The 21476-nt window shown below is 38.9% G+C and overlaps 1 protein-coding gene across 2 annotated transcripts in view; it reads left to right on the top strand.

Moving 5' to 3' along the window:
- Positions 1–21476, top strand: part of TfAP-2 (transcription factor AP-2) — a 470810-nt gene that overhangs the window by 56907 nt on the left and 392427 nt on the right. For both annotated transcript variants that reach the window (XM_087342922.1, XM_087342926.1), the window contains exon 2: positions 13022–14365. Coding sequence is in view for 1 of the 2 variants with exons in the window: in XM_087342926.1 (XP_087199052.1) it covers positions 14330–14365 (36 nt within the window). In the remaining variant the exon portion in view is untranslated. The remainder of the gene's footprint in view (positions 1–13021; positions 14366–21476) is intronic.

Here is a 21476-nt window from a genome sequence, read left to right on the forward strand (position 1 = left end):
AACATAAGTTCATTCTCATTTAATTTTCCTCCAGAATTGAAGTTGATGAACTTATCCTAGTGACCGTGCGGTGTAAGGCGGTCTGAAGCCCTGCGATTGCGTGTTTGAATTCCGCCAAGGGCAGGGATCTTCCTCCTCCTCCTGTGCTGGTAGAGGCATTGCGATGGTCTGATCCTTCAAACAGCTGTTTTACTGTACCTTATTAAAGATCTACAAAAGATATGTAGGAATCACTTGAAACTGTAATGCCAAGGAATTGAAAGCAGAACCGTCTACTTCAGTTCAGAGTATGTACCATAGTTTGTTTATAGACATTCTGCTTTTGCGTTGTCGCTCAGAATCGCGATTTCTTTTTGTACGATTCCGTTTATTATTCAAAAGTATTTATGGCTCTTCTGAGTTGCTTTATATTAATAATGGCATATGGTGGAAGTGATATAATGAATGGTCTGAGTAAGTGCACTAATCTGGAATCGAACTCTGGCCGTGTAATGATATATTTATGCTCCAAGACGTTTCCGGAATACTTACGGAAATTTATGTATTATCGTAATTGAAATAAGTTTAACTAAAGTAAGCAACTATTCAAATACAAAATTGAGTTGGTGAAAGTGAGATTTTGAACCACCTTTGTATAGTCAACAGTCTGTCAACATGATATGTAATTTTTCTGCAAAATACTAGAATTACAATTAAGGAGAACATGAAGACATTCAAGCACGTAAGTCACTATTGTTCTCAATCCGTTTAATGATTACCGATCTCATATGTAAATTACAACAAAAATTTGATTATATCTTTTTTGTCGTGTGTTATATGCGAACGTTTGGTATTCTTTTGATGTTACGTGTATTGGAAAGTTTTTATTTATTTTTTGTACATTTTCAGAAAGCTCTGATCTCATTACAGACGTAGATGTGATATCCCCTGCAGTGATGAGGTCATAAGCTAGTGCCATCCTTCTGACTTCAATGGCGTCCTTATGATGGCTATCAGCTACGGTGACCCCTTAGGGTTCTCGTACCGAAGTAATAATTAAAATCACAGCCATCACGTATTTGTTCGCCTACAGGTTAATAAATAAATCCTAAATCGGTGGTAGCCGTAATAGCAATGACAGCATTTAATTATAGGCGTACTTTATCAGTACAAACCCGCAAGATATTTTCGTTAGAATGTAATTCTTCTTCAGTAAATTTTCTTACACGACCAACATATTTCAGGCTGTTTTAAAAAGGCACACTCCACGACTATTGCCAGGAGTCGTATACAGGAACACGCCTGTATCATTTTGTGCATTGACCTCGAAGTAAAATCAGTGAAAGTAACACAATAACTTATCGTAGCCACATCCTGGAAATCCGGCGGAGAGAACAGGTTACTCCGCATCGTTTTTAGCCACCTTAATCCACATGACATCGAAAATGAGAAAGACGCAATTATTTCCTTACCCTTTAAACCGCACAGAGCTCTACTAAATTTTAAGAAATGATGAGATCGTGACTGTTCGGAGGTATGTATCCTCCCCGAAACTAAATAAATGCTTAAATAATGAAGAAGTGTACGTAAGCATATTCCACGACTTGTTCAGCTTTTAAAGTTGTGGATTGTAGGCTTATATTCTGTATTAAGAATTTTTGTGCTAATTACCTAACTCCATGGAACAGGGTCATTCTCGAGAACCTAATAGAACGCCTTTTTAAGGAAACTGCATGTTCGTAACCGTGTTCAAAAGAGCAAGCTGCAAGTCCCTATCCTGAGTCAGAAGAATCCCCTGTCCCGATTTTTCTAAGATCTACATTAATTCTCTCTACCCATTTACGTCTAGGTTTCCAGCCATGCGCGCTATGTGCCCCGTCCATCTCATTCTCTTTGATTTGATCATTCTAATGAAATATAATGAAGAGTGGAGATCATGAAGCTCCTCATTATGCAAATTTCTCAAGCCTCCCGGCACTTCATCCCTTTTAGGACAAAATATTCTCCGTTTCTCAAACATCCTCAAATCTTGAGTAACTTCAGCTTTCGAGTGAGAGCCGCGTCGAATGTTTGGTGTTAACTAGCGTTTCGGCAAACGTTGCAGTTGCTATTTTCAAGGTGAAACTAATGTTTCGGCTAACATCTGATGTGGCTGTCACCCGAAAGCGTTGAAATCCATTGAAATCGAAAACGTACAGACAAGAATAGTCAGTCCTTGTTATTCTTTTAGCAGATTGCACGGCGCAAGATCCCACAAAACAGTCATCTACAATACGTAGTTGATTCCTTGGGTAGCCGCCATCGCTTCATACGTCTTCAGAAAGAAGTGGCTGGTTTATGGAAATTTAGTCCACAGGTTCATTAAACCTATATTACAATTGGACCGTATGAAGTTCCTTTCACTCCATAACAACCCCGAGGGAGGGTGTTCTAGATTGGAGTTTTACGACGCATTCGTTGTTTCGAATCTTCTGAATCCACATGAAGAAGGGTTGTACTTAGTAACAAGTGCTGATTAGGGTGTGTTCCATTTATTGGGGTGTCTCTTTCTGGAGTCAAACCTTAGCGCTCAATAGCAGCTTTGTGTTTCTAGGGGCGGAAATAGAGTAGAGAGCCATATAAATATTTATAGTTTTAGTGAGGCTATGATGTGGCTAGCCGCCTTCCTATGTAAACAGCAAGAGCGGCATAAGTCGTTCTCAAAGTTTAACGAGACTAGTTTGTTACTAAATCAGGTTACACAGCCATCTAGACGTACGTGGTACTAAGCATCCCTTGGGGGGCTAACAGGTTCGAATTTCCCACAAGACATGGGTGTTTGTCCCCTAGTTTCTGCGTGGAAGTTAGTTGGTAGAGATCTTGGTGATCCGACAGCCAACTGGTCATGTGATTGTCTGGGTTAGAACGAGAAAATGTAAACTGTGGAGCGTGGAAAGACCTGTAGAGGACGTGGCTCTAAAAAGGACTAAAATATGGTTATTAGTATTATACCACAGATTGCAATGCCCAGACTATTGTTCCCGTTAGGAGATTCGTGGATAGAATTGAGCATTAGAATTTCTGCAATATTTTTAGTTTTGTGCCTAGCGGAAATCTTCGCACTTCGGTCTAATTGGTAGAGACTTCCACGCACAGTTGATGTTTGAGACTTATTAAGTCTGTAGGCTTGTGTAGCCAGCAAATTTTCATACAGGCCTGTAGATCCAAGAACTTCCTCTCGACGTCGATTAGGTCATACATGCAATTGTGACCCCACCTGGGATACACTGACTAGCACAGTTTTCAGTTAATCTTGTGTATGAAAAGGTAGGGATAAACTCCACCGTTATCTCCTGCCTCTAATTTTGAGATGGGCCTTCGTACGTTTGTATTTCGTTTACGTTTAGTAGACTATACGACTTTTAAAAGTTTTTTTTTTAAATAGCTTTATGTCCGTTGTTAATAATAGCTTATTACCGTGATTAAATAGGATTTATTCAAAGATACGTGAATAATCCAGATACAATTCACGTCATGTTGTTGATTCTTCATAGACGAATCAGTCTGAAAATTGTTTGTACATAACATGAAAGATTAAATTGTTTTGGAACCCGAAAATTCATTTGCATGTTTAAAAGAGCCCTCCAACAGACCCTATCGTCAGCTAATTGGAATCCGTGCGACACCTTCATTCTGTATTTCTGTACGATACATTGTATTGTCCCTTCCAGTTCATGCCCATCTTATTAATTTGTTACTTATTTCAACCCTTTGAATTCGAAGCCCCTCTAAATACTGTTTCGTAATTCAGTCCGTACCGCAAAGAACATATAACTCTTCAGCATTGCGAATATTAATTATTTAACGGCGTTTAATGAAATAATCGCGGTTTTTGTGAAAACGATATGAAAACCATAAATACAAAATAAAGAGTCACTGTCTGTCAGAACAGGTGGTACATATAGTTACCATTGGTCCTTAAACAGTGAGAGGTGTGGGCTAATGCCGCGTATGCCAAAGTGGAAGTTTTCGCAGCGTTCAGAATCTTGAGGCAGTCATTATATCTGCGTGTAATTTCTTTGTACAAATTGTCAGTGCTTAGTAGTTTTGAATGAAACGCAGGTTCTCGGGGTGGCGAGTAGGAAGATGACTGTCTTCTGTTATTTCAATTCTAAATGGTTTTGACGACGGTAGTTTACACTTAAAATTATTCATTGTCAGTACTTTTTCCATCGTCTGTTCTTTAAAACCACGACGTTTCGGAGGCTGGTTTTGTCTCCGTCTTCAGATGAGAGGTACCTACTGAGTTGGGTCCCTTAGATAGAGCTAGTCTCTGTCACTGGACAGAGTAGGTACCTCTCACCTGAAGACGGAGACAGAACCAGCCACCGAAACGTCGTGGTTTTAAAGAACAGACGATGGAAAAAGTCCTGAAAATGAATAATTTTAAGTCTTATGGTATGTTGCGTTGTGCAGTCGGATAGAAACTGATCTGTGTACCAGAGGTGTTTTCAGAGGTGGGACTTCATCAGAGATAATATATTTCTCCGAAACGCCTTTGTCTACCTGAGGGTCCTCACTGTATCATAACCCAGAAGAACATTGCAGTAACTGTATGCGTTGTCGTAACGTCCTGCGTGTGTAATGCGCATCAGACAATGAACAAAGCCCAGCATAGGACTAATATTGAAACACTCGAACAACCATTGGTACTAAAATTTATACAGATAATTTCGACATTAATGCGGGGATCCTGTAACAAATCACGACGAATTTGAATAAACACATCCATTGACTCGAACAGATTTTCGAACCGAGTAATTTGTGAGCGAGAAATAGAAATGCCCAACTTTCCGTTACATCGGCGACGTGAACTTGAAACTGAGTTGAGCCATTGTTGCACGCTGACAGTTGCTCTCTGAATGTACCTTTGAGTAAGCGATCTTGTTTTTTGGTTATACATACAGAACCCTACTACTCCGTTTCGACCAATGTTTGTATGCGTACAGCGCCTTTGTTTTGTATGTGGCGGCTGTTGGAATCACAGACATTTGACGTCTCTCGTCGGTTTCAGATGAAAGTGAGAGAAGCCGGCATTTATAAAATAATTTTAACAATCATTTGTTGTAATAAACAAGTAGATGGAAGAGACAGTGGATATTCACCCTTTTTTCTTAATACTCTCTTACGCCTTTTAGAGGAGAATTACGAATGTAATTTCAGTTCGTGCATTTATATACAGATCGTTTTACCCGTTGTCGGTTAAAGTATAAAGAAATTCAAGTGGAAGTGTTGCACTACGCATTATTGCTCTCGTACCACAGGGTAGCTAATTAGCTAATCAGCTGACTAAATAACTAGCTAGGCAGTTAACATTAATTAGCTAACTGACCAGGTAAGTAAGCAGCTAATTAACTAATTAGGTAACTAGATGTATAACTAAGGAATTGATTACGTTACTCAGAACAAGGAAGATGACCGAGGCGGGACATACACCACATGTGAGGACGGTGAGGAAAGCGTAGGATAACATCTGGTCGAAAAACTTGAAAGGAGGTGGCCACTTCGGACTCTTTGGCACAAATGGCAGGATAATATTAAAGACTGATCTGTCAGAAAGGGGTATTAAGGACCGCATTGAACTGTCTCAGTATAAATTCTAGTGGACGTAGTTGCGAATAGTGTAATGAAACTTTCCACTGCATATAAGACAAACACTTAGTTTCAATAACAAACTGATTTTTAAATTCAGTACGTGAAATAAGTAAACCAAAGAGGTAACAAAATACCAGCATTGGACCGCGAATGAGCAAATAAAAATAAATATATTCCTAAATGTAATTTGGACTTATTGTTATTTTGATTCTCGGAGAAACCAAATGTGTGTGACTGTAGAATCTGATACCTTTGGTTCCCTTTTCCAGGGTCGGATGCAGTTCAGTTACAGTCTTACCTAAATCACTTTTACACTTTCGTTTGCACACGCTTGTAGAAAATATTAATATTTCAGTACAGAGAGATGAAATGGAATTAATGTTATATAATCATTGGGATTGGAAGTATAATGTATTATTCACTGGACTCGAAACGAAATACGTCCTCAAGGCAAACTGACCATGAATGTTTGTTTCCTGTACACATTCGCAAAACGAATTGTGGGAACTTAAAATATCAAACGACAAAATCCCATTTAAGTAAGATTTCAGGTTTTCATGGCGGCGAATATTAAAATATCTCCTGGAGATGTTGCGCCGGGCAGTATGCCAGAGGTTAATCGACGTTTCAGAGGTGTTACTTCCTGATCACCTCTGAAATACCTGTAAACTACCAGACTACACCACGCAACATCCCAGAAGAGTCATTTTCGTCTTAAATTAGCTTCGACCTTGTATTTCATTCCAATCCGTTAACAGAATTTATATCTTGTCTGTAATGTACTGAGTGAGACACCCAGTCAGACGCTGGGTAAAGGCTGTGATCGACTTAGCCACGGATTTAAAGTGTTCCGCGGGGAAGACTTGACGACGCTCAAGCGAAGACAGACGCTTGGCGTCGGCGCAATAATCTAGCCACTTGCTGTTTATGCGTGGAGGGTTGGAAAGTTGAGATGGAGGGAGGTGTACATATATATACATTCTTTTTATATATCATATAGTCACAGCAGAGGAGGGGTGTTCCTCCAATCACAGTTGAGTGTTCTCTACGGCTGTATCTCCCCTGTAACCAACCCCGAAGCTCATACTAACCCCCTTCCCTCCCCTATCCTCTTCATGGATCTGTTCACCCCCTCCAGGAATTCCGTACGATGACATCCGTAGGATTCGATATGGTGGTACATAGCTGGACATGAGAAATGGCATCCCCGAGTTTCGCTCCGGGGTCAATTGTGGGTTCCGAGCCCCAGGCTTACGCCTGCAGTAAGCCCGACAGTGTTTCTGGACGTTTAAATACGAAATCCGAAGCAATGCAAAGGGTTGTGAGGAAGTTCTCTTCGCATTCCTGAAAGAAATTTCTGGCTATTCCACACGCCACTTCACTATTCACTTACAAATTCAACGGTCACACTGTAAGTAAGTTAAATATGAAACAAATTCATTGCAGTATCGCGCATTACTTTACAGAGCGTAATTACTTCTTTTACGGAATGATTGTAGGCGAGTACGTAAAGAAACGTGATATCCTGTGGGCGCACATATTTTCTCTGCACACGTAGTTTCATTTAACTTATTAACATTTTGCAGAATTCTGGCTCCAAGTACTTCTTATGGAGAATTTCACTAAATCGAGTAGAATAATACGGATTAGACATATTTTTAGGAATGATAATTGCGCGTGATCATTTATAAATTTTACGTTTGCTCTCTTACGTAATCGCCAAATCGAAGGATTTTTTAATCAGAAGTTACCAGTTTAAAATTTTAATCAATACAAAAAAAAATAATCCCCCTATCTTTATGCCATAGGTTTTTTTACTTCTGTTAATTATTTTACTGTTCCTTGATGACTGTAGTTGAAATGCAGTATTTATTTAGTGTCAAATTAATGGAAAAGGTGAAATATTGTAAGTTAAAATATAGGGGAAGAATAATTTATTAAATGTTTCTTATGTATTATCCCAGATTTTACGTGAAAGTTCTCAGGAAAATATCGAAAAATCGAGAATAGATAATTAAAATATGTCTCTTGAATATCCGTTCTGTGTTTATATTATTTTCATATTGTTTCTGTTTTTATTTTTGTTAAGTTACATATTTGTTTAGAATCATAATTGTGAGTTTAGTTGCACATTTTATTTTTAAAACTAAAGTGAGATCTGATAAGTAATGAAAGTCTTTCCAAAATACTTGTACTTTATAATTTTTTAAAGAACACAGTAGTCGTATTTATGGCTGTGTTATGATTTTGTTCAGCATGCTGCTGACGACACATGGATATGCACCTAATTTAGTTTCCACTGTACACTGTACGAAAAGGGGCCATAAATTTGAATCTACATTACAACAATACATGCCCTTTTAGAGTGCAGGTTTATCAGAACAAAACATAGCACATGAGTAGCTGTCGGTGATGAACCATTGCGTGTGTGTTACGAATTCTAAATACGAAAGATAAGATATTGTATTTTTCTAACAAAACATGCTAATATACATTATTTTACCAAAATTCGCGACACACAGCTATTAAAGAAATATTGTGCCGCATGAACTTTAAAGTAATGTAAACTGGACGAGTTAAAAATTGTGACTTGTGCGTTTTGCAACTTAACACTAGCAAACCGAAAAATCACAAATCAAATTTTATCAAATCGTAGACAAATTGAACGATGCAGAAAAATTGATGAACGGTATTGGTGTGTTAATAAAACATTATTTCTATATATTTATGCATATAATGCAGATCAATTTGAATTTAAATTATATGAAATATGGACGTTTCTAAATTTTGAAGTTGGAGAATATCACATTTTTGAGTTTATGATTATGTTGTTAATGAAAATGTGTTTTTTAAATATGCTCTAAGCTGCGGAGAAAAACAGAAGACAGAATACTAATTATAATATACTTGATATGTTAGGAAAATGAAAAATCTGAACAGCTGGCTCTTCTGGAAACAAATAACTGTGAAATGTTTCAAATATGAGGTGAATATTCTAAACGTTGCCCTGTGGAACGGAGCGCTGTCAGAAATAGACAGGAGGAAACAGCGGCTGAGTAACTCGGAGGTAAGTCGAGTGTGTCTCAGTTGACGTGGAATTTTCCGGGGTGACAGCGAGCGAACTACCGGGAAGTGAATTGGTCACGACGCAGAACATAGCCGTTCCATTCTGGGAGATGGGTTGGGTTTAGAGTTACGTAGGACATGGGCCTTCCTGAGGCTGTAAATGCCCTATTCATGGCTGGGTCGTTGGGGATTGAATGACAGATGGATTGAATACTTTGAACAAAATATCTGAACGTTGCTCTTCTGAATGGGCCGATGTCGTAAAGCTGTAGAAAAAGGGAATGAAGGTAAATTTCCGTGAATTATCGGCTTCCATTTAGATTGACCGGAGCGCGGTCGTCTCTCTCAGGAAGAACACTTCTTCGTGGTGATGATAAAATGTCTTGGCGTCACGACAGCCCAACACGTAGTTAGTGATTTCACGTACTAGCCTCATGACTATCTGTAGTGAATGTGGTGGTGGCGGTAACTTAAAGGCTCCTACTTTTCGTAAGGCCTACAACAACGCGAATTTGATTTAATTTTAGCATGGTGGGAACAGTCTATGCACTTTCGCGTCCCTGTGAAGAGACGTACCGTTTTTCCGTTTGTACGTGTGAAACCAAATAGAGAATTTCCTGTACGCATGAAAACCACTTGCGTTTGTGCGCTTGGAAGTGACTGGATGGAGAATAGACACTCGGGGACTCCACTTCCATTTTGACGGGCATGCATTGGCGAAAGAGCCAGAATTGTTACACTGTGCATTATTTTTATTTATTTATTTAGTGTTCTGTCTGACGACAGGTCCATATATTATGAACAGGATCCTTCCATCCTTTTCTCGGACTGGGACCTGTTCATATACGTTCTTGGCAGATGATCCAGAAGTGGTTTGCCATTGCCTTCTTCTGTGTGTGAATGGAGTAATTGTTGGGATGCCACGGAGAAACCGGGGAAGCCCCCGGAGGAAAACTCCGTGTTGCCTAGACCACGGCCTTGCCCAACACAAGTTATAAATTCGGGCACCGCCGGGAATCGAACCCGAGATCCCTGTGCATGCATTTCCTAATTTATTAAAGTACATAAGGTGGATCCTTTTTCACCACGACGTGTCGCATTCTTAGTAGATGACCTCCGGGTATGGAGGGTAACTGTGAACATATCGAATAAGCAGTCGAGGACAGTCAAAAAGAGGTGGTCGCCCAATTTGCGATTTAGGTAGGGGGCAGTTATTAGTAAAGGCAGGCTAGGCTATTCCTATGCTGAATTGCATAAACTCACTACTACGAGTAGACTATTAATAAGAATGTTGGGCAATTCATTCCGAATGTTTGTTGTTTAACTAACCTTCTTCCAGAAATATAACATATTTGCTCTGTTTCAAATACTTCAGGTAGTGAGTGGGACTGTGAAACGTAAACACTGAAAAGCCTGTTAACTCTTTCTTGTTGGATTATGAATTGCTGCTTTGCGTAAGAACTGGAAGTCGCTATTCCCGTACAAACGATTCAGTCTCACCCACTCAAGTCTTTTGACTGTGCATTCCTCTGCATTACTTTTGCTTCACATCTGTACCAGAAGGGCATGGGGTGGGTGGGGGTGTTTCGCCACTCCTGTGCTGCCGCTGCTGGGAGATTCTGCGCGCTTCTCTCTCCTCCAGTCGCCCGATCTGCTCGACGTAACAGCGGTGGCACCCCCCCCCCCCGTACCCTCGTACCATCGTACCCTCAGGGTGGGCGTGGAGCACGTTGTGGGGCACATCGCTGACATCACTAGTACGCTCTGTGCTGTGCTGGAGCGCATGGACGACGACGCCGACTTCAAATACAATTCTTACGTCGATGTGTGAGTGCTTTTTTATTATTATTATTATTATTGTTTGGGGGGCGATGGTTGTGGAAAAAGTGGTGGGGGTAAGATGATTCCTCTCCCTTCGTGTACATCCCAACCGGCTTTACCTCTCGTCACCAACCCCCCTTGTGGGCACTTCTCCAGAAACAGAAGCTGAGGGGGGTTTTTAACATTGATTACCCCAAAGCAATATTTTCCCGTTCTCTGGTATCAGTGTAGACCGTGGTCCAAACCGAACTGACATCCCTTTATCTTGCACGTCGAACATAAGTTGTGCCCTAAAGGGATTTTGCGAAAATATTTAACAGTAACTTTTTTTTCGAAGAAAGATTTTCGGGTCGTTTTTATTTTGTTTGTCTGAAGTCTTGTGGAAATGTGTATGTGTGTTTGTGTATGAAGGTTGATACAGTAACTGTCTTTATTTAAGCCTACTCTGTGACTCGGTAGTAGAATTATTGGTGTTCGTAGAGTTGGTGGCTTGAGGTGGTGTTTTGAGAGAAATGAAAGGGTTGTTGGTTAGGGCATTGACCCTGAATCAGATGGTGTACGGAGTATATAAACCCGCAAACCCACGAAGTGTTAGTCCTCGACCCAACGCAAAGTGAGATACTTTGCCCACCGATCCTTATCGTTATCATCATGCCTGCTAATTCTCGATCTTTCTTTCTTCTTTCCGTTTTAATAATCGTTTATTCTGGTTAATATATTTAAATTTATATCAAGGTGGCTGTCTTCTGGGCGATTCGTTCTGGTGTTCGGGGCAGTAAGGACCTCTGAAACTTCGTTAAACTTCCACCAGACTACACGACGCTAAAACCCGGAAGACGGCCATCTTCGTACTCAACACCATGATAAGCTCAAACCCTGGTGAAATTATTTTGGTGATTACTTCTGTTGTTTACGGTGCTCGTACTTTTCATACATTTCTGACTGTTACAATTCTTGGGGAAAATCCTGCTTACTACGAAGTACATATGACAAGATGTAAATTGAACTTAACCGGGTTGGTGTGTGCGACGTTCCACCGGCTTAGTGTTTATATAACATTTTGATATTAAGCCTGCGTAGTTCAGGCATATTCATGTCTGTTATTTTACGGCTACAAAATAATGAAATTATTTTTATTTCCGTAATCGATTTCGTATGTCATTTCTATAAAATTGTCTATAAATTTTCGGAGAAGAAACCTAAGAGCTTTAAAAAAGATCCAGGTTTATTTTATTTTGAATTTAACCAGTGCTTTTATTGTATCAGTAACTCTGTTCTATTTCATAGCTTCGTATTTTTCAACCGTTCCTTGTCCTTGTTAATCTGCGTGAAATCGAAAGTAAGGGTTCAAAGTACGAGAATTTGCTTTAGAATACTTGTAGTGGTATAGGTGATTATTTCAGTTGTCTGAGGCATTTGCTATTGCAGAATTATCTGTAATTTATAATTATTTTACAAATTTGGTAACGGGACTCATCCCAGTGTATTATGTTGATTATTTTTTATTATTCTCAGTCAGCCTATAAATCACTCATAATTAAACACTTTTTCACGCCTAAATGTGCATTAATGGCGTATTTACGATAATATGAAATTATAAACAATATCCGCGATCCGAATGTCAGAATTCTTCGAAAAATCTGGATGAATCTGAAGCGTCTTAATGGCACCTTCAGTCTTAGTTCGTTGACACTCAGTTTTTGAGTGACGTCTCAGGATTATTAGGTCTGTGACCACGCAACATTCTTTCTTTTCGAATTAGGGTGGTTTATATTTGTCCTGATTAATCTAGTATAATTATACTTTCACAAATCAAAATATAGGCCTGTTTATTATATAAGTATCTGTAGATTAAAGATGAAAATTAGAAAGTTTCTTGCATAAAATTCTAGGGACTTTATTCTTTCTTTGGAATTGCATGTATTTGAAAGGGACTGTGAAGAATTGTAATTTTAAGTAGTTATTACAAGTAAATGTTAGTAAACTGAACGTATCTTTCGTGCCCACTTCGGAGATCGAATGTTGACGTGAAGCCTATATAGGGTACTTCAGTCTTTTGAGTTTATGGAATAATTATTTTCCATTCCTTCTTGTCCTCTTTCTTATTTTCTCAGTCTCTGTTACCGACCTTTATTAATCTTACTTCGATTTTCCCTCAGCTCACTTTTCCGGTAATAATTTACTAAACAAATCACTTTAAAAAAATTCTCTCGGGAATGATGTTATTCCCTTGATGATGAAGGCGGAGATGATCTGCGAAACGTTGAGCTTCTGTCCACCACTGGCACGGCTTCTTGCGAGGGAAGATTGTATTGAGTTTCATCGCGTGGAAAATTAAAGTCTTATATAGATCAGTTTGTTACTTAATTAAGTAACAGGTTCTGTATTGTAGGACAATATACGTATATCTTATTTATCCTTGGACAAGTGTTCGACTGGTTAATAATATTTTTAATATTTTAATGGTCTTATATAAAGTGATCACATTTGTAATGCAGTGCTGTAATGTTACTTTTTTCAGATGTCTAGCTGATTTCTCCAGGTAATCACACGTCATTCAGACTAATGGAACGGTGAATACAGAACGTTTGTTATTCATTCTGCTTCACTGATAGCCACACGAATCTGCGTGGGAGTGGAGTTGCATTGCACAATAACGCAAAATGGATTTAAAACTTCTAATACCAAGTGTCACCCCCATATGAACTGACAATATTTGAGCTGGGCCTAACGCAGGTTATCCTGTGAACAATTCCGGGACTCTGCACTATTTCGTTTCCGCCGGCCCGCATTCGAACGTCGCGACCTCATCGTCTGTGAAATATTTCCATCACCGTCGGCTTTTCAACAAATACGCGGATGGAAGACACAGCAGGTTCTCATATGTGAAACTGAGTGATAACGGTGTGCTTTAACGTAACTTATCTAGTTCCTTTGTTAACCCAGGCGTAATCATATTTCTCTAACCTGCACAAAAATTCATATTCTTCCGCGTTTAAACCCAAAGGAACAGTAAACTGTCTCGCAAAGTGTATGACTGTAACTTATTACACACACTATTTTTTCTTTACTTGAACTCGCATAAAGCTATAGAGTTGTTAAAAGCAAAGTCGTGTTTCATTTGTCTTACGTAAGGGCATTTGACAGTGATTTGTATTGTATTAATAGAAATAATTATGTAAACAGTGACGTTTCAAGTGTTAAGAGCCTTTAAAATAAATAATAACGGCTACGAGGACTTGATTCATTGTAAATTAACGCGACAGTGAATAACGAAGACCTCTCTTCTAGTCACGTGCGAAGAAATACGTCTCAAGTTGATAGATTGCTCTATGGATGTTAATGACATTGTTGTAAAATAAGTGAATTTATTTTGAGACAATAACGACTGAATACCACAAAATCTAAAGAAAGATTTTAGTACAAACATTAATGATTCTGTTTGTGGAAACGTTTATCTGAAGATTTCGTTAAAAAGAAATTCAAGAAGTGTAAGAAATTTGAACTGAAAAGGAGATAATTCCGGCAGACATGTCGCATGTGAGAACTCGAAGAAGCCTGCTGTCCGTTGTGTGATTTGTGTGTGAGGACGACGATCGGTTGGATCGGCCTTCTTGCTGCAACAGAGGAAGAAAGTTCCTTGACAGTTGTGGAGGGCCCTCAGGCTACTACAGCCCCGCCTCCTCCAGGGGGTGTCTGTGCCGCCGACATATTTGCTTGCTGGGACCTGGTTCGACACCCAACTAATGCAGTAGCTCGTTCCTTCCACCCGCAGTATTGCAACCACGTTCCGACAGATTGCCCTGCGGACATCAACAGCTGTTCCAGGATGTCCTTCTTGGCGCTGGAATCCAACTCCTGGCAGGTTAGACTTTGTACACTACTTTGTACGCGGAAGAATCCCGTACGGTTTAAAATCAGACCCCGAAATTTGGTCTTGTACTTTTTATTGATTGTACTGTGTAGTACCGAACGTTGCAAACGTGTAGTTAGGCTCCTGATTTTTATCCAGTAGGTCTCGGGTTCATATATCGTACCTGGAGACCGGATACCTTAAGTAAGGTTTTCTTTATTTTCTTCAGTCCCTCCAGGAAGAACGGAGTATTAAGTTATTACAAATTAGAACACTTCCATTTTCTTCTGTAACCTTTTCAATTTATGAGTGATACATGGCCTGAGCTGCTGACAGCGTCGTTAAATAAATTACATATCGTGTGAAGTGCCTGGAATTTTAAGAAAACTTAATGTCGGTTTTCTTTTAAATTGTTTGCAGCAACGCCCAAGAGGATTCAAGTCAAAGACTAAAATAAACACATCACAATTACGCCGGACTGTACTCTTTATTCAGCTTCAAAGATTCGAGGTATATCTTAAAAAGCATTTGTGTGATCTACGATAGTAACAACATAATTCTACAGCCTAATATGAGAAGAATATCAGAGGAAATTAAAATGTAGCTGCAACTTACTTTTTGTATTCACAAAGTTTTCACATTGTTTTAATAGCTCCCTGAAACAGTGGTTCTGATTTTGAATCGTAAGAGTTTCATGGGACGTAGCTAGAAGTTACCGTTTATTAACTTCGGAATATAGTGTGGGGGGGGGGGGGTTGGAGTTTTGCTCAGTCTTTGAAATGCCTGCAGCATTTTCGTATTGGGGCTCAAGTCTTTCATTGGAGGTTCTAGAATGTGGTGAATGATTTGCATACCCTTGCTTGTTCTTATTTGGGAAGCGATTTGCAGCTATACTAGAGCGGCGAAAGAGAGTTAATGTATAAACCCATTGGGGGTCTATTGTCTTATAATATCGCCAATCAAGAGTTTAACTTTGCCTTATGTTTCCTAGAAGATGGTATATTTCAAGAATGATATGAATATAAGAGTTCTAATAGAAATTACGCGGAATATTCATAACAGAACTGAATGACTCGAACAACCGTAGAAATTCAATTACGTTTATTAAAAATAACTTCTTTTGGTCTTGTTATTTTCAGAAGGAATGGAAACTTAATGCCGATTTAGTCTGACGTCTTTTACTTTTCGGGGATGTGTATATCCACTGTGTGTCTTTGACGAAAAATGTTAGCCTTTAATCACAATTTCCTTCAGCGCTACTTAAATTATTTTACGTCATAAACTACGTTAGGATTCCTAAGCATATTTAGAAGTGTGATTTATTATTTTATATAACGTCAGAGGTATCGGTAATATAGTAAGCAAATGGTCTGGCAAATTTAAGTTCTTGAGTTTGAATTTCACTTAATTTTGCCTTGCTGCTAACGGGGATGTGCAATGAAATATTCAATCACACGAGTGCACCTACTCTAAGTGACCGAATTTCTTAGAGTAGTATTGTAAGATATTAGCGAGGTGTTTCTAAGAATTTATTAATTTCTACTGTTTAATTTTGTATTCTTTCCTACAAATTATACGTAGGAAAATAATCGCCATGAATAATATACAAGCAAGGAATAATAAACGCATATGTAGGTTATATACCAAGTGCATGTTTTGGAGTTTTAATTCAGCCACGTGAAAGAAAACTAACGACCGAGATTACTTAATTCTTGATGATCGAAATACAGTCGCGTAAAGTGCGATATCAGATCACAAAGAAACTATCTTTCCTCTTTCTGTTTACTGACTTCTCCCCACAGTAATTGAACCGTGTCGTCTACTAAAGTCTTCCGTGTGCTCATTCAAAATCTAAATCTAATTACCTCCATGTTTCCCTAACAACGGGGAAAACTACATATCCACTTCCTTTTCAAATTGCATCTCGCAAAATTAACATCTCTTCTACAAATCCAAGGCTCGTTCGCTGTGTTCTATTGTAGGAAATGTAAGACGATTACTCGATAATTAACATCAGTAACATGTCAGTGTTATTAAATTAAGCAACCCTCTTTAGACATGAAATAACAGAGAAATAGAAACAATTGTAAGAGGATTTTTATCTGTAGAACTGTGCAACGAAACATGACCGCTATTTCAGAATTCTAAGTGGTCTCATGCTGTGCCTCACTTGTGTCATTTTCCTAAAAATATAAATAAATAATCCGCGAAAATATTAGTGATGTCTTTAGGCCTCAAGATGAAACAAATACTGACAGGAAGTGGCTGACAATATTCAAGTTTACATAATCATATACTATTGAAATCAGCCTCCGATTAGCAGAACCTGTCAGGAAACTGGTATTATTAGGAGCCGATTTAACGCAACACAAAACACTGCAGTAAATATGTCTACGTTAATTTTTTATATTACCATTAAATCACTATCTTGGCCTAATATGAGCTTGAGTCTATGTGGTTGATGATTCTAAGTTAAATAAAACGAACAGTGGGAAGGGTTGAAGTAGCTTTATATAAATGAAAATATGTATAGGATACCTATAAAGGACGTAATATGTTCGGAAATATAGACGACAGTAAAGAAGTTATTTTCCTATTAATTCAGTGCTCCTTTACAGTCTATAAACTCCTCTCTTTCACGCTACAAACACGTGTAAATTGTATCTAACACGTCATAATCTAGCGATGTTTAATGTGTGAGCCCACGCGTGTGTGTTTCTGTGAGGAGATGCAAAGAGCGAGAAATAGGATACAAAATGCAGTTTCCTGTTGCATGGGTCACGGCTCTGTATTACATTTCCGGGCGCTTCGCCGGCTGCAGCCAGGAATTGCCGGAGGACAGCGGTCGGCCAAGCCGCCTCTTAAACCCGGCAAGGCAGCGCGATGCTTATCCAGTCAGTCGTCGTCTTTAAACACGTATCGCCATGCGACGTCTAGCGTAGCCTGAAACTATAACCTCCTCGTCTAACGCGAGCACGACCTTTCACGGTTGAAATCACGGGTTCGAATCCCTTCGCCTTTTTCCTTGTCGAAGAATTCGTGCGGTGGTTTGACCCTTCGTCCAAGGAGAGTAACTCTCGAATCTCGCTTCAGTGCCGAAAATGGTTTAATTTAATTGTAAGAAAGCAAGTCAATAGCCTCGTTGTTTGTCTTAACATTTGAAAGAAAGTCACGAATAGACTTTTGTTTCCATTACGTATTTAAATGTCCTTACGAATAGCGTGAGATACAATAGAAAAATAATAAATTGTGATAACAAATCTATTTAAACACTTCAAAAATACCACCTTCGATGTACATGATGCAATTTTTGAAAGCCAGTTTGATACCTGGAGCTGTTGAATTACTTTCCTTTGTTTTTGTAACCAGCTTCACAATTATATGGAAAGAGTGGTGCTGTATAAAATATTGTGCACATAAAGCACTTTTCATGCCGGTGTAACAAAATACGACGCGTGAAATCACACACAAACAGGTTTTTTATTACTCTACAAAATTAAACTGCAAACTGACTATCTGTCTTCGAAGCTGGAAATCGAAAAGCGTTGTAACATTTAAGTTAGTAAAATCTACATGAAATCACCTACAAACTAATGTTCTGGAAATACTTTTAAAAAACACTTATTTCTGAAAATCGTTCAATACATATACTAAGACCAGCAAGGTCTAAACTACTTTTACTCCGAGACAAGCCAGGTCAGGCATGAAACTTCTTAACTGCATACATAGCATCTCAGAAAATTTGAATCTGAAAATTGTTTGTTCCTGCAAAACGGGTTTGTAATAAACTAGAGAAGCGAAAATTTGACACTTTCACTCCCTGTACTTTTAAAAAGAAATCGGATCGGTTATGTTTTTGTAATTTTAAATTATATATTAAGTGTGCTGCAGCATCAAATGCGTGTTTTATAAACAAAACTGTAAAGACTGCACTTTCATCTTCAATAAACCTCTAATCTAGTAACAAAATAAATGTGAAAATTAACTTTATATTATGAAGTGAGGAATAGCGAAGTCCCTTTCGTTATTGAAAGAGAGTAAGAAAATGTATTTTTCTTATCACCGAGTCTGAACTCTGTCTGCTAAAAGAGTTAGAAACTCTTCATTATGTAAGTTAATCTGCTCTTATCCGCCTTGTCACGAAGCGCCTTGGACTGAATTCAAATTAACTTCACGGTTCTTCGAACTTCTTGATCCTTTCCAAGCTTTAAATTTCTTCTCGAGACATGTCTCCCGTCGCCGCTTCTGCTTGTAATTCTCTTCCTTACATCCTCTGATGCTCCAACTTTTTCCTCCTTTCTATGTAGAACTGACTTCTGAGGGCCATTGAAGCTCTGCTTAACAGTGACGTAGCAACAGTCCCTTGTACTAAAAACCCAGGTTTCACAATACCCATCTCATATCCAAACAAATACATCGTGTTTTATTATCCTGTCATCTCCTACTCTGTCTTCGAAATTGACGTTTTCTAAAAGACTTTTCTTCAAAAATTCTATATAAATTCAATTTCTTACCTGTTCCAGCTACATGGCTAACTAATCACAGCTCCCTATATATCCCTACAATAACAAATGTCAATTAGGAGGTGTCTATAATTTCGAAGTTTCTTTTTCAGTATACTAATGGCTTAATTGCTTACATAACTAAACATTTTTAGGTCCGAACATGTGTACTATAAGTTCTTCCCTTAATATGAAGACTTTTTCACAGCTGAAAATTCTGTTACAGCACAGTTTTTGGTGTTTTCAAAAGTAGATTGGCTGATAAATTATTCGTTTATATTTGCTTGCGCGCCAATTTACTTGGCAACCTGCAATGTAATTTCTGTGATATTCTTAGTTGTATTTATATTTTAAAGGAAGCTATTGTCGTCAACTTACAAACCCTACGTATCTGATTTAGACGACTAATTTCCTGCCGTGTCTAATGGTTCTTTTACTTTCTTGATTGAATATACTAGAGCGATATTAAAACGCCTTATATATAAACATCATTATCTAGTTTTATCTTCTTCTGCAATTAAATGTCCACACTGCACAGTTAGACTCCCATCTTTAACAATACTAAAATCTGGTTACTCTAAAAGCGAAGTCGAAACTTTAATTTTGATGATGCAAGGTAATTTAGTAATTATCACAGGTGTTACTTTTTAGTAAAGATGGGACGTTTTTGCACCAAATTTTGAACACGAGCTCCGATTCATTGGTTTGCTGTCGTATTATTATTATTATAATCATCACCATCGTTCAAGAGGAGGTTCTGAGTACAGCCGCGGGCCGGGGCATGGATAGATGCATAGTTCTTTTGCAGCTAGTGTCCCCAACGAGTGGGTTAATCCTTACCACCCACGTGATCAATGCTCTTTGGGTACAGACAAGAATAATCCCCATAGAATAGGGAAGAATGGGTACATTCAGTGACAAGAGCCATTTGTGTGTTAGATGTAACGACATTGTTCATTTGATTATATAGTCCTGGTTCGCCAGTAGGAGCTATTGATGCAGGATTTGTCTTTGGTTTTGTCTGCCAAACATAAAATACTTCTGGTGAGATTTCAGGTTCTCACGGTGACGAGCGTGAGGATGATTTCTCTCCTGGGACATCGAGCCATGTAGTCTGGTATAAGTTTACAGACGTTTCAGAGTTGCTTGCAACCTCATTGTTCTAATGTTGGAGGCAGCAAGCACCTCTGAAACGTCGGCAGACTTCTATCAGACTATACGGCGCAATATTCCAGAAGACAGCCATCTTCTCAGTACTTTGTTTTATGTTTATACGTGATTAAGAAAAAAAAAACTGAGTAGTCCATAGTTTGCAGAACGCCACACATTCTGAGAATAGATTGGTGTCTAGGTTCACCGTCTGGTCAGCCTAGACACGGAAATTTGTCGGCGGTATTCATTGTGCACGAAATTACTTGAAGGAAATGGTGAATTGAAGAACTCCTAATATCCTCGCTGGGAGTCGAACATGGACTGTTCAGTTATATGTCTTAAGAAGCAGCAGATGTTAATATAGCAGATTTATGGTCTTTCGATCATGTGAATTTTCTCTCACACACATATTTTACTCAGCGTATCCGAAGCACTTTTTAATCACAGAATTCTCCTTTTTCTCACAAAATTCTAACCTTTCTCTCTCTCTCTCTCAGAAAACGCTCTTTTCAAGTCCGTTGGAATCTCATACAAGTAACAAAATATTTCCATTTTATTGAGATATTTTAATTCAAGAATTGGATTTCACTTCAGTTACTCGTATATTTGCTACAATTTCAGTTATTGGATACAATTTAGTTATAATCAACATTACTACCACAACTACTGCGATCGGGGCGTGATGCTGACCACTCACCCCCATGTAGTGCCGAGGTCAAGAATGGGGCCTTGTCCCCTCCCCCTAGCGACCTATATGGCGTGTAGTGTGACTGCTTTACTTTTCACAGCTATACTGGTGCCGCCGCCAACACCGCCACCATAAATTGATATATCGATATGAAAGAAAAGATAAAATAGAATTGTTCACGTGGGGGTCGCTAACCATCAGTCAGCATAGAATAACTTACTGCCCCTTTCCTGTCGTACTGTGAGCACAAATTGCTATATGAAGCTTACGGCCGAGTGGATGCATTCATCTGGCGGTTTGCGGTTCTCTCATTTGTGGCCAAAGGACCAGTTCGGCTGGTCCTTGCTCTGTTCTACACGTGCAAGTGGCAATGGACTGCAGGGACGTGCTACATTAAGTTGATTCTTTGATGTTAAGTTGAGTAACATCGCTGTTCCAGGAGAGATCACGAGAAATTATCAAAATCATAATCGACTTTGTGTGAGGGAGTGGATATGAAGGTGTTGTAAAGTGATCGTTGAACAATTGTTATTGTTTAATGCTTTGACAGGGATTCGAACCCTCGACACCAATGTCCGAGCGATTAAGAACCACGCCCGATCAATGTAATATACGTACGTATAATTAGGCTTTATTAAGATTAATGCTCTTTCCTGAGCAATTTTGATTTTGGTCTGTCACCCCTTTCCCCATTTGCAAGAGCCCGTTGACCGTCATCCGACTGACCTGGTAGTGCTACTGAAGAGTATTTGATTACGTCACAAGCTACGACGCCCTTAGG

This window comes from Zootermopsis nevadensis, unplaced genomic scaffold, assembly GCF_977971745.1.
Source record: "Zootermopsis nevadensis isolate Lab colony 2312 unplaced genomic scaffold, Znev_1.0 Znev_ptg000004l, whole genome shotgun sequence".
Lineage (NCBI taxonomy): Eukaryota > Metazoa > Arthropoda > Insecta > Blattodea > Termopsidae > Zootermopsis > Zootermopsis nevadensis.